A 12,968-nucleotide genomic window follows, 5' to 3' on the forward strand; every position below is an offset into this window, starting at 1 on the left:
AGAGGTTGAAAATACGTGTGCTTCTATGGAGTAGCGGTGGGGAATAGAAAAACTTCGTTATATCGAGGAGATCGTTATTTGGAGATTCGTAATAAGCAGGTTTAACTGTATTTTAGTAATGCCGCTTCACTACCGGTGCTCTGGTGAAAAATAAGCTTCGTCTTTGAGATACATTCTCCATTAGGGGCCCTATATTTTGCTGTAGCTTCTATGCCACTCTTTGTATCCGGTTAGGATTCACCGGTTTCAATAAGTATGACCAAGTCCGTTGACGTGTGCTGCGTTTGCTGAGGCTAAACAACATAAAGTGTGTTCATATAAATTTAGCTTGTCTTTACTAAGCACTCTTACATCTACATGGCACCACGCATGTGCGGTCCACAGCCTTCCGCTGCTCTGAAATGCTAGCGTATGCTGTTTACTGTAGGTTATCTTACTGTTAGCGTTAAGTTGCAAGCTAATGCTAGCATAAATGTTATGCCCCATTGCAAGTGTTGGCGGGCTTGCCTTGCAAGGAGAAAAAAAAAATAGAACAGGATTATTTTCTACAAATGCTTTTGACATCTTTCTATGCATGTTATGTTTCTATATATGTTATGAACAAGCTGTATTTGTGTGACCATCATAGACTTGATTTCAGTTGTTCAACCTCTTCTTACAGAACCTTTCCGAGGGCGACCTGAACTCGTTTGAGCTGCAATCACTTAGTGAAGCCATGGTGGACATCCAAAACAGCGTGATGCCAAAAAATGTCGGGTGAGTTCCAATACATTTTTTCATTTATCCATGCATTCTAGAAATTATCTATTCCTTCCTTTCAATGCCACTTTACAGTCCTGGCGAAAATGGTTCGCATAATACAGAATACAGTCGCCGACCAATTTTCTAAGCCTGGTAGGGACCACGAAATAGTCTGCAAAATCGAACAGTCCAAAAAAAATGGTCAAGCCCTGAAAATGAAGTTTATTTGGCTTAGAAAAGCCTGAAGCAATCCTCAATAGTGTGATGCTTTGTGCTGCTCTTGGGTATGAGGGAATTCTGTTTTTAGGGGAGGGGGGGGGGGGGGCTGCGGCAACATTGTTGGCAAACGCTGCCACCGACTGTTGCGGGTGACAAAGTTAGAGGCTTCATATAACCAAGCAAACAAAACTTGATGCCATTCGCAAAAAGATGCATGCAACGTCTCGCCTGTTGCATAGGATATAACAACACGGTCTGGGCTTTTACCTGCACCAACACTGCAGGGTAGGACATACCCGCATTTCGCCACCATCAAAATGCTACCGTCACGACCGCTATCGAGCCCGCTTGTTACAGGTCAGTCGTTGAGCACCTAACCACGGAGTGCTACTGAAAAATCACGAACGGCAACGAGCATGCGATGCACATGACGGCTCAAACACACTTGACACACCACCACAGTGAACTAAAATATACTCCAGTGGCTCGGTGCCGCCGCTGCTGTCTCAGCGGCGCAAAAGACATGGACGGCCGATAAGATTTCTCACCGCACCACTGCGCCGTTTCATGTGCGTGAGCACGTGCCGGCAGAGTGTTCTCCGGTTAGCGCGGAAGTCACTCAGTGCATGTGCATGAGTATATGCATGAGTTGGGCATGTTGAGCTAACGCTACCTAAAGAAACTTCTTCAAGGCCTGGAAGCTCTACCGCATACGTCAACAGGGCAATGACGCTGGTTGCGTTGTGCACTGTGGTGGTGCACAACGCTACCGACGCCAGCATTTGGTGGCTCGTTCACATCGGCATTTCAGTCCCGGCAGCATTACTGTGCTTCGATGCTGTACTTCTATCGGACTCTTCATCAGCTAGCGGGCATCCCTTGGAGAGTTTGCTGTTGTAAGCAACGTGAGAAAAAAGAATGTTGCCACATTCTCTGTGTGCCATCTGCCTCTTTGGAGTTGTGATGTGTACTACTTTTCTTTGTGGTTGTGTTGAGTTTACTTACCACGTGCAGTTGTACAGTAAGTGGCTGGGACAGGGGAAAAAAGCTGTATAAAACCAGCTTGACAAAGCCTTATATCGCCATGGTAACTGTGTTCGTTGGTGAGTGACCAGATTGTGAGCAGTTGCGATGCCAAGACAGTGTAGTGCCCACATTTTTGTGGAAACCATGAATTTGGGCCGCGAGTGTACATATTTCGATTTCCGGCTGACCAAGGTGGGTGAAAGGCATGGATACAGGCTATCCCAAGAGATAGTGTCAGCCCAACAAAACATGAAAAAGTAAAAACTCTGTTTTTTTTGTTTTTTTTCATTTCGTGTGTTGTGTTACATCTAGTACTGTTGTGAAGAAGATGGGCCTTATTCCGTGTAACTTTTACCTATGCGCTCGTTTCCAAGTTCGTTGAGGCCAATACCAGAAACGGGAAGCATAATGCTGTCGCTTTTTTGTCAATCGCAGGAGTTCGAAAAATTATTTAGTTCAGGTGATATAGACGAGAAAGCCAGCGATGACCAGAGGTCCTAGCGTACGCTTCCCAACAAGTGTTCTTGCGCGGCGCGTACCGCACTTTTGTGGGCCGCGTAAAAGAGTCAAGCCAATGAACGTCTTTTGCGGGCCGGATTATTGCGTTGCCAGTTCTAGCACGCTACTCTACTGCACATGTACTGGTGCACTCAATTGCATTCTCTCGCAAGGACCAGATTGGAGTCTGTGTTTTGTGAAATATCCCGCACTAACAAACATGTAGCTCATGACACGTGGAAACAGAGAACGGATCCTCATTGCTTTGCTCTGGGTTGCTGAAAGTGTCGTTGTTTGCATCTCCCAAGGACGATGATCTCCGCAGAAATAGGGAGCGGAACCTCCAAGGGGGACAAGCCTCTGACCTAAACCTCAGCAGTGTGTGAACATCATTTCGGCCCGAGATATATCCGGCGTGATTATGTGCACATTATAAATGGCAGTTAGGTGCACATTTACCCGAGGAAAACCATCTCTGGTTCTTGATGCCATGCCGACACTTTTTCTAGGTGGTCCATGTAGCAACGAATCTGGTAATTTTACATTTGCATGAACCAGAAAGCAAACACGCGTTAGAATAACCACATCTGCAGCTCAGCAAGAGTCTGCAACGGCCCAACATCACAGCCAAAGCTCGCATGAAAAGTAGCAGTGGCGCTACCTGGCAGCATCCGCATGAAAAGTGACAGCGGAGCCTGGTAAAAAATAATATTCTAGTTGACGATACACAACGCTAACACGAACACTTGCGCAATGACGACCACAAAAACAAATGCGCAGGAGACACAGTCAGTTTCGCTGCAAGGGCGAAGCAACGAATGCGATAGCAACAACTTGGAATGTAAAGCGAAGAACGGCAAGCAGATCGAAACGTGCAGCAGGCTGCTCAAGCACAAATGACGCACAAAAACGACATACTCAGGACGAGAGCAAACTAACAACGCTTACCGCTCAATACTTAACGTGCTGTTTAAACAAAAACGACACACGAAAAATAATCACAAGTGAAAATGAGTGCAAACTAACAAGTGTCCCAGTTGTTATACTTCGCTGTGTATGAAAAGCGCACTTTTTTTTTGCAAACGGGGCCTGTGCAGCGAGCGAAGTGACCTTTGTGTGCCCGGCGACTAACACAATCGTTTCGGTGAAAGCTGTAGGCGCATGATTTTACCCACCGAAGGATAAGCGCGCGTGCTCAGGCATCTACCCCCCCTCCCCCCCATTCGCCGAACAAAATACACGTGGGAAATAAGCACGTGTCGGCACATTGTGACGAGCGAGCGCTGAGCGCACGTGATTTTTTTTTCTTTTTGAATTTTCATATATACATATACAGTAAGTACGTATACATAATGGTGAATGACGGCGGTGGTGGCAAAAAAGCCAGCTGAGACTGCCCATATAATTGCTATCGCAATAAAACTTCCTACCGGCGTATTAGTGATGATGGTAAGGCTGACTGAAAAAGTCGCAGTTTTGCCGCAAAGGCGAAGCAATGAACGTGATAGCAACCGATTGAAAGGTCACTCGCAGAATGGCAAGCAGATCGAAACATGCCCCAAGTTTCTCACACACAAATGATGCATGAAACTGTATATTAACTCTATGGTTATTTCGCTGTGTCTGAATGCGCACCATTTTCGCATACGGAGGCTGTGCAACGTTTGCAGTGACTTTTGCGCGCCCCGTAACTACAACAGAATCGTTCCAGTGCAATCCCAACGCCAGCTAAGACGTAAGATCCCCCCCACTGGGAGATAAGGACGCACGAGAGAGATCGTCCACCCCCCTCTCCGCTTGCCAAAGTACGTGTGAGATATGAAAACTGCCGCGTGCTCGTTGCGCCATCCTGCTGATAATGCTGAAAACACGATGGTTGCCCCCGAGATTCCGCCAATAGCGGTAAGTGGTAGATATAAAGAGCTTGCCGTTTGGACAATGAACGAGGTGTCCCTCGGTGTCTCAGAGGTTAATGCCTCGCATTCATGACGCGGAGGTTCCACGTTCAATTCCCCGCGCTAGAGTTTTTTTTTCTGGATTTTTTTTCTTTCTTGCGTTTTCATATAGATATCTATACATATACGGTGCATGACATTGACGCCGACGGCGAAATCCAACCGAGAGTGTCCATACGATTGCTATCACAATAAAAGAAGTTATGCCATTTCGCTAGGCAAATAAAATCAGACATTGGGACGCCACTTGGTGGCGTCCCAAAATCACACAAACCCCACAAATCAAAATCAAACTTTGGAACACAAGCTGTTCCGAAAAATCGGTTGCAAAGATGCATTAGTGGAATAGGAACTTTGATGCTGCATTTGTGATGTCTGAAATATCCAAAAAGTTTGAACTTTCGGAGCCCGCAAAAATCCGTCGGCGACTGTAGACCGCTTATAACATGAGTCGCGGGAGTCGCGAATATCCACACTAAAAGCAGTACCGCACTATAAACAAAACAATCTTTTTCAAGGGCCGTGATTTCACAAGACATGGTGCTTATAATTTTTTAAATATCTTAATGTTAAAAGAAAAAATTTGAATACAGTGCGTGCATGAGCACCTTGTGATGAAAACACATGCACACAGATATCAGTACACACCATCGCAATTGGGCACTCTACGTAACAGTCGCATGCTTCTAACGCAGCTAATGTACCACTTGTATGTTAACTTACCATCCCTGTGGTACTGGCTAGAATTTAGAAAAAAAGCGATGGTATTGTTCAGAAGACTGCAATATATGAGCCAAACTATCCATGCGCAAGTTTGCAGCGCAGTTTCGAGCATATGTCACTATTGCAGCAAAGTGTAGCACTCGTGTGGCTTTTTTTTTTCTTTTTTTGCTGTTTTTAGCAGTAGCACATTGACTCATTGCTTGCTTTTTGCCCACTGCGAAGGGAGATACTGACCGCATCAACACAACGCTGCACTTAGAGCAGTGAAATTCAAGAACTTCTGATGCTTCCGCACGAAGCCCGCACGTAGTGCGGACCGTGCCGATACGCAGCCAAAAGCGAGGGCCGATGCTGATGTTGCTTATTAAATTGAATATATACAATTTAATGTATCATTTTTTTTATCACTTCGCTACAGTGAAATTAAGCACTGACATGGATCTTATATGTATAAGTCTAGTTTCCGATGCGGGTGAAGGTGCCTGGTTAGGACTCGCTTTCCTGTGCCACATCATTGGCACTGACGTCGTCTTTGATCGTCGCTCTTACCTTGGCAACCGGATGGAACATGTACAGGTGTACAGCGAACTCGTCACGACTTCGACAGTTCCCCATACTTACGGCAAGTACCCAGTTTCGACAGATAAACCCGGCATTGCCTGCCGGCGAGCCTAGTCAGCTGTACTCACCATCTAGCACATGATGTCGTGGAGCTTCGACGTATCAAGTGCGGTGGCAAGACTCACGGGCAGTGGCGCCTGATGCATGTTTACGGCAAAATGAAGTTATTTGCGTTGGTTCATGCAAATTTTCGACTTGATTTTCGAGTTTGCTGCACATAATTATGTATCATGACACCATAAGCTCGTTTTCTTTTTTTTAAATGTTTCAGTGTCCCTTTAAGAACAAATCTGGCAGGCACTACCCATAAATGTTGTTCACGCCAGCTGTCAAACTCGGTCACCTCTGATTTACCCACTGTGATTGGCCCATTGGGTAGTTGCACTGTCTTTTCCTAGACTGAAAACATGATAGTGATGCCATTTGGTAGTGTGTCAAAGTTTGTCTGTTTGAAAAGAGGAGTCAAGGAATTTTCCCTTTTCCCACTAATACTAAGGGATGATGCCACCTCGGGTTCTGCCTTTGGTGGTAGGAATATTGCCACCGCGTTTGCATACAGACATACGATATTTTTATTTTTGTGCCATACTGCAAAATGTGCCTTGCATGTCCTGGCACACCTGGCCAAAGCACAAACTTTGTCCTAATGCAAATGAAGTGTCATGCACACCATAGAGTTTCATAAAATTAACTAAAGTGGACTCTGGCACTGCAATCGTGAAGCCACCATGGGAATGATGATTAGTTCACAAATTTGCCTAGTCTTGATGCTTATAGGCTTTGAACACACTTGTGGCTTTGTTTATATCTGTGTTTTGGTTTTCTTTCTAATAAAATAACGAACGGTTTGGATTTTCGTGACCCAATATGGATTGGTGGGTGTAAAAACTTGAGCTGGAGAAGTGCAACTGCTTAACCCTTGTTGATTGTCGTCTCGTGACAAAGTAGTTCCACGCCATGCAAAGCCGAGGGAGCTTAAATAAGTGAATGAAATGAACTTTATTTGGTCCAGGCTCTTGTACTTCAGCACTAAGGTGGTTGGCCTTCTCAGTTCAGGTAGTCATGGCTCGCTGCCGCCGCCCGAGCCCTTTTCACTAATTGTACCTAGTTGTCAGGGTCTTGCGTCACCAGCAAAGCCTCCCACTGGTCTTCGAATACTTCCTCCGGATCTATTTCTTCCTTTCCGTTTTCGCCTGGTGGTGTGGACAGTGGTAAGTCAGGATTGTTGTGACACTCCAGCACCATGTGGCGCAGAGTGTTGCGCGTGTTCTGAGGGCAAAACTTGCAGTCCCAATTAAAGGTCCCTGGATACATTGTGGGCATGAATGTTCCGTGCGGATAAGTTCCGGCTTGTAATCTTCGTCATGTCACTGCTTGTTCACTTCTCAGACTCCTGTGTGTCGGCGGGTACCACTTTCTCTGCTTTCTGTAATGTGCCAAAATGTCTGAATACTTCTTCGGTATGTGTTCATGCTCTTTGTGACAGCCGTCGGAACGTGTTCCCAGCATGTCGGAGATGGCTTAGCGTGCATGATCTCGAGCCGCAGCGTGCGCTGCCTGGTTTTCCAAGAGAGACTCATGCCCCGGTGTCCAAAGGATGGTTGTTATGTCCATCTTTGTGCTTTTTAAGACATGTAGTGCTGCCTCTTCGATCTTTCTATTCATGTATCTTCTGCACGCCTCTTGCGAATCCGTTATCACAGTAGCCCACGTCCTGTTGCATGTAGCGATAGCCAGGGCTATGCCCAGCTCTTGCGCTGTGCTCGGGTCTTTGGCACGTATGGATGTGGCTCTCAATTTTTAGCCATTTTTGTCGACAACGCTTATAGCAAAATGGTCCTTTGTAAGGTAAGCCGCTTAGTCCGTGTATCTCACATCTTCTTTTTTGCTGTTTGTGCGTTGTAGTATCTGCTCGAGCAGTTTTATCCTGGCTTGTCTTCTTACTTTGTCGTATTCGGGATGCATGTTCCTTGGTATATTGCTTATGGATCTCGTACGGGATATGCTGATGGACGTGCATGTCATCTTCAATGCGATAACCTAAGTCTTGGAGTAGGGCTTTACCCCTATTCGTCAGCTGCAGTCTCTCCAGCTAGTTGACATGGTGTGCTTCCATGAGCTCTTCCCATGTGTTGTTCACTCCCACTTAGAGCAACTTTTCCGTGGATGTGGAAGGTAACAGGCCCATGGCAATCTTGCGGACTTTTCTGATAAGAGTGTTAATTTTAATCCTCTGGCTATTCTTCATATCTACATACGGTGTCCCATATGTGAATATGCTTGTGACTTGTCTGTATCATTTTCCTGCAGTCTTCTTCTTTCAGTTCGTGGCTTTTGCTTGTCACCCTTTTCTTCAGGTGACCAACCTGCTGTTAAAGTATGAAGATTACACATATTTGTGTACTACCCATCATTTTTATACTGGCTGAAGACACCATGCCTTGCAACTCTCATAGACATTAGCGGCAGTTTCCTCTTTTGTATTTGCAAGAAACTCTGTTGCACACAATGCTAATTTTAGTTTTCAAAACGTCAGACGTGCTGTTTTTGTTTTTTTTAAGTCACCTTCACAGCAGTACAGCTGTGCTCTGCCGTGAAGTCTACTATGGGTGGTACTGGGTCATAGTTGTTGCAGCACTCAGCCTATTTTGTTTATTACACACAAGTGCACATGATGCGTAATTACAAGCATTTGTACAAGAACAAACGTCTTAAAGCTTCACTGCCAGTTATTCAGAGCAGGTTTTGACATGCATTGCGGTGATTGTCTAAAGGTAAACAAGCATAGGCAAAGCATTGTGAATAGGTTTCATGTGTGTCCCTGAAAAGACCTGTGCTCAGGACTAACCCCATCACAGTCAAGTCTACGGTAGTCTCGCGATCTGTAAATTTCGCAGGTTGGAAGTCGTGCAAGCAACACTCGTTCAAAGGGATTGCAAGTGTCATCAGGGCACATGACTACAATGCGATTTAATCAGGTGAAGGCTGCCTGTACTGCCAGCCTCCACCTGATCGAATTGCAGACAGCACAACCTTCATGACGTCAGCACAAACCAGCACTCCAGCTTGTCTACCCAAAAACAGCCTAGTGAAGTTTCTTGCGATGATACACAAGAAAAAGACACCGCAGCAAAAGGCAATTTATGCACCTAAAGTTTGCAATAGATGCATATTTCTTGCGTCATAAAGAAAAGAAATCGACACATGGTATGACCACATGATTGATAACAGACTAAAAAAAAAAGTTGGGAAACTTATAAGCTTTGCCTCCGAGAGATGTATGCAGTAGCAATACCCACACATGTTATCGGCTTCCCGATCACCAGCCTGCCTTCGCTTCTTGTTGAAGACATAAACTATGCTGCAAGGAAAGCCAAAGTGCAAATGCCCCCTGGCTCTTATCTTCATTTGCATCTATAGACGTCAACCATTTACTCAGACTTGACGGGAACTGCCAAAAAGTCCAAATGATTTAGAGTGCAAAAAAAATTCACTTTATATTAATAATAGCACTTTTGTTGACTCATTGGCCGGAAAAACTTGTCAGTGTACTACTGTGCATAAGTACGATCAAAGACAATCAGGCTGGGTAGCATTTCAGCCATTGTTTTGCCATCACTGCAGGTTGTCTATAGTGCTGTTATGGGCTGTGCCAAATCCACATATGATAACAGTGGTGCAGGCAATCCTTCATTGGAGTCGCTGTCCCCTTGTGCTGGTTAGAGGACCTAACAGGCAATCTTATGATATTCCAATTCGGCGGAAATTCCCGACCAACATCAGACTGAGGTCGGCCGCCTTCGACCTGGCGAACAGTTGCGGCGTTTTTCGCCACGGTCGATGTCTTGTAGTTTCAGCGTTTATCTATTAATACCGACAACGCAGATTGAATTAGTGGTGTCAGAGCCATTTCAGCCGATCGGGTATCGCACATCAAGCAACAAACAAGAAAGCAAGATACAGATCAGACCTAGCCGCAGAAAAACAAGTAACAACAAAAACTCTGAAATGTCAAAAGGCAATGATGTCAGGCTAGTTCATGATGCAGTGCTCATGCTTCAGTTTTTTCTTAGTCCGTTTTGTGTGTGTGGTCATCCCGATAATTCTCAAATGTCACACCAAGCCCACTCTGAGCGTTGCTTGGCTTGGCTCGTGATTTGGCCGCCGTAGCCATTGAGTCAACAGTAGCCTGACTAAAGCTGTCTGGCAGCCATTACATGTAACCAAAAAGTATCCTTCGAGATCAGCAATTGAAACTTCCTTGTTTTTATGCGGGCACAGCCTCCAATCTCAGCCAGTACAACCTTCAGTGCTAGCAACCTAGCAAAAATATTGTAAACACCGTACTGAGGTCATGGCATTTGATGTCGCACTTGATCAGCCAGCCAAAGTCCAAAAAATCGAATAGTGCACTGTGGGGCATCAGAAATTTCGGCCTTGTGTTATTACTTCGGTGGGACAAGTGGCAGTGCCGCGAGGGTGTCTGAATAAACAAGCATGTCAGAATATTTAGCATCTGAATGAACGGTTGGCGGCTGCACATCGTATTTTTGCTCACAGCAAAGACGCCGTCGCAATCGGCATTTCTCTGCAAAACGATTTCTTTAGCACTGTCACAATAAAGTTTTGAGCTATACAAGCAACAAGTGCCACACTGTAGATACTAGTCTCATGCAAAAAAAATAAAAAAAACAATTAGGCATCATACAACTGCATGACAAAGCAGTAATAATATTATACAGTGGCAAAAAATGACAAACTTTCCATACTGTTGCAAAAATTTTTTAACACATTTCTCTGTCTTCTGTGCAATTTTGTTTAGGCGTGATTAGTTATTCTTTCAAGAGAGTTTTTTTAGGTCAGTGTCTGACTCTGCTGTATTTTTCATTTCATTGACTAAGTGTATTGATCAGTATTACATTGCTTGTTTTCCATAATGTGTCCTTGTTCTTGGTAAACATCTTAAACTTCTGTTTACATTATAACATCAGGGATTTTTGTATATGTAGCCTTTTTAAATTTATACAGCTTATATTCTTGCATATTTCTTGTGGCTGTTTAATATAATATATTTTGCTTGCCCTCAATATTTCATGTCAGTACAGAAGCATTACAGTGTGCAAACAACCAATGCTGCCATGGTAGACTTTGTAACTATGAAATATTTTATTTTTCAGTTCAGTAGGCTTGTGAAATTTCTTTCGTTGTTGTCCCCAATACTGGTACACCATAATAAACTCTTCAGTAGAAGACGTACATCTTAATATTGTAGAGCGCAGCATAGGTGGCTGTTGTTGCATTGAGTGACGCCGGCATAACTGATAGAGTGAACAAGGACAAAACGGAGTGAAGATGAAAAACGGCAGGGGTAAGGACAGTGTCAGGGCAAGGGAACAGCCATGGCGAGATGACAGGTTCCACAGCACCACAATAGTGCGCGCAATCGTGCAGTCTCTGACCTCATCACTAAGGTGTGTGGCGGGGAGGCCACCGATACCATATTTGTGTATAAATCACTTCTAAAACGAAGGCCTCTCTGCAGTGGCTGTTGTGGTACATTCCCACCTTTTTGTGGTCTCCTGGTTAGCGAGGCAGTCACACCACGCTCAGTTTACGGCGTTTGATGCGAAATGGGCTGCACCAAATCAGTCCTCGACACAAGTCGCGCTACTCACAGTGTTCTCTTTTCAACATGTACCGTGTACCTGTGTGCAAAATAGTTGGAGTCAGTTCTTTCTTAATATTGAGCAAAACAACTGGTGGAAGTGCGTTGCCTGCTGCTGCTGCTAAACAAGCTGTCCGAGCAGACGTTGCTATTGCCAGAACCTAGAGGTGCATACCACTCAAGAAGAAGCATTTGTCTCAGCTAATTTAAAATCAATATGCCTATACAGATGCACTTAGAATTCACATTAGGCAGTAATCATTGTTTAGCCATTGAAAAAAAAAGGGGAGGGGGGGGGGCTAATTCTGTACTGGCATCCTACACTCAGTGCGAGCTACTCAACTAAAGGATTTCTGTGGATCTTGCATTAATAAATCATCCATATTCTAAGAAAAATTTTGTTTCTTACCCTAAGTTTTCCCATCTGAGCTTATTTTAAAGGGGTACGAGTACGACACAAAATTGTGCCGCCAAGATAGCCTACGGGATTGATTCCCATGAAGCTGTGTAATACCTGCAAAATATCGACAGTAAATATATCTTGGAAGGTATTTTACATGAAAATCAAAGTTCCCTTGCGTGATCGAGGATCTTGACTCATTGACCATCTCATAAAAGACCCTACGGTGACTCCCCTACTTGCCTTCGCTCATCATGTTGCAGTCAACACAAGTTATGATGACTTCATAGCCGTCGTTTTTCTTGTGCCGCGTTCGCTACAGCAGATTACTTCTTGGCAGCTGCTCGCCAGTCCCTTGCTGTGATGCACACGTTGAAAGTTCCGTGTTTGGCGACACTACTTTCCCATTTCCTGTTCGAAAAGACTTCTTGATGCAAATTGTGCAGAAAAAAACATATTACAGTTCTGTGGGCTGGTGTGGCCAAGCATTGCACATACCACGCATGGTTTTTTAGGGCTTGCGGCTTCACAAGAGATAAAATGTTTGTGTTATTATTCAATGGCACTTAACTTTTGGCGAAAAGAATCGCGTGCCTTCGATTTTACCCGAACGATTGCGTTTATTTGCAAGGTGCACAATGCTCACTTTGCTCGATAGACAGGGGCCATTTGCGAAAAGAGTGCACTTTTCAAACACAGCCAAGTAACAACTGGGGTATCTGTTAGTTCGCATTTATAACTGTACCTGTGATTTCGTTTCATGCGTCATTTTTTGTTTTTGCTTGAGCAGAGCGCTGCATGCTTCGGTCTGCTTGCCGTTCCCAGCGTTACATTCCAAGTTGTCATTGCTTCGCTCTTGCGGTGAAACTGTGACTTTACTTAATTTCGGAAAATTGTGTCGTTACCACCAAGGGGTTGTCACATTAAGCGCTGATGGAAACTTGCCGAGACCACAGTGACGACAGATCTTCAAAGATCGACTGGTCATGCGCTTCTGTGTTTCGCCGTGCCGCGAGTTCGCAGGATGGTAGCTTTCACGATTAGTCGATAAAATCTGGCAACACGGCAGCGCGTTGAATACAATGCAATGAACGTGATAGGAAAAAAAATATGTTATAAG

At 44.6% G+C, this 12,968-nt stretch overlaps 1 protein-coding gene across 5 annotated transcripts in view; it reads left to right on the plus strand.

Annotated features, from left to right (window-relative positions):
• Window positions 1-12,968, plus strand: part of LOC119169657 (protein lin-9 homolog) — a 165,199-nt gene that overhangs the window by 110,483 nt on the left and 41,748 nt on the right. For all 5 annotated transcript variants that reach the window (XM_075887098.1, XM_075887099.1, XM_075887101.1 and 2 more), the window contains exon 15: window positions 662-756. In XM_075887098.1, coding sequence (XP_075743213.1) covers window positions 662-756 — 95 coding nt within the window. The remainder of the gene's footprint in view (window positions 1-661; window positions 757-12,968) is intronic.

The sequence above is a fragment of the Rhipicephalus microplus genome, chromosome 2, assembly GCF_043290135.1.
Source record: "Rhipicephalus microplus isolate Deutch F79 chromosome 2, USDA_Rmic, whole genome shotgun sequence".
NCBI classification, from domain to species: domain Eukaryota; kingdom Metazoa; phylum Arthropoda; class Arachnida; order Ixodida; family Ixodidae; genus Rhipicephalus; species Rhipicephalus microplus.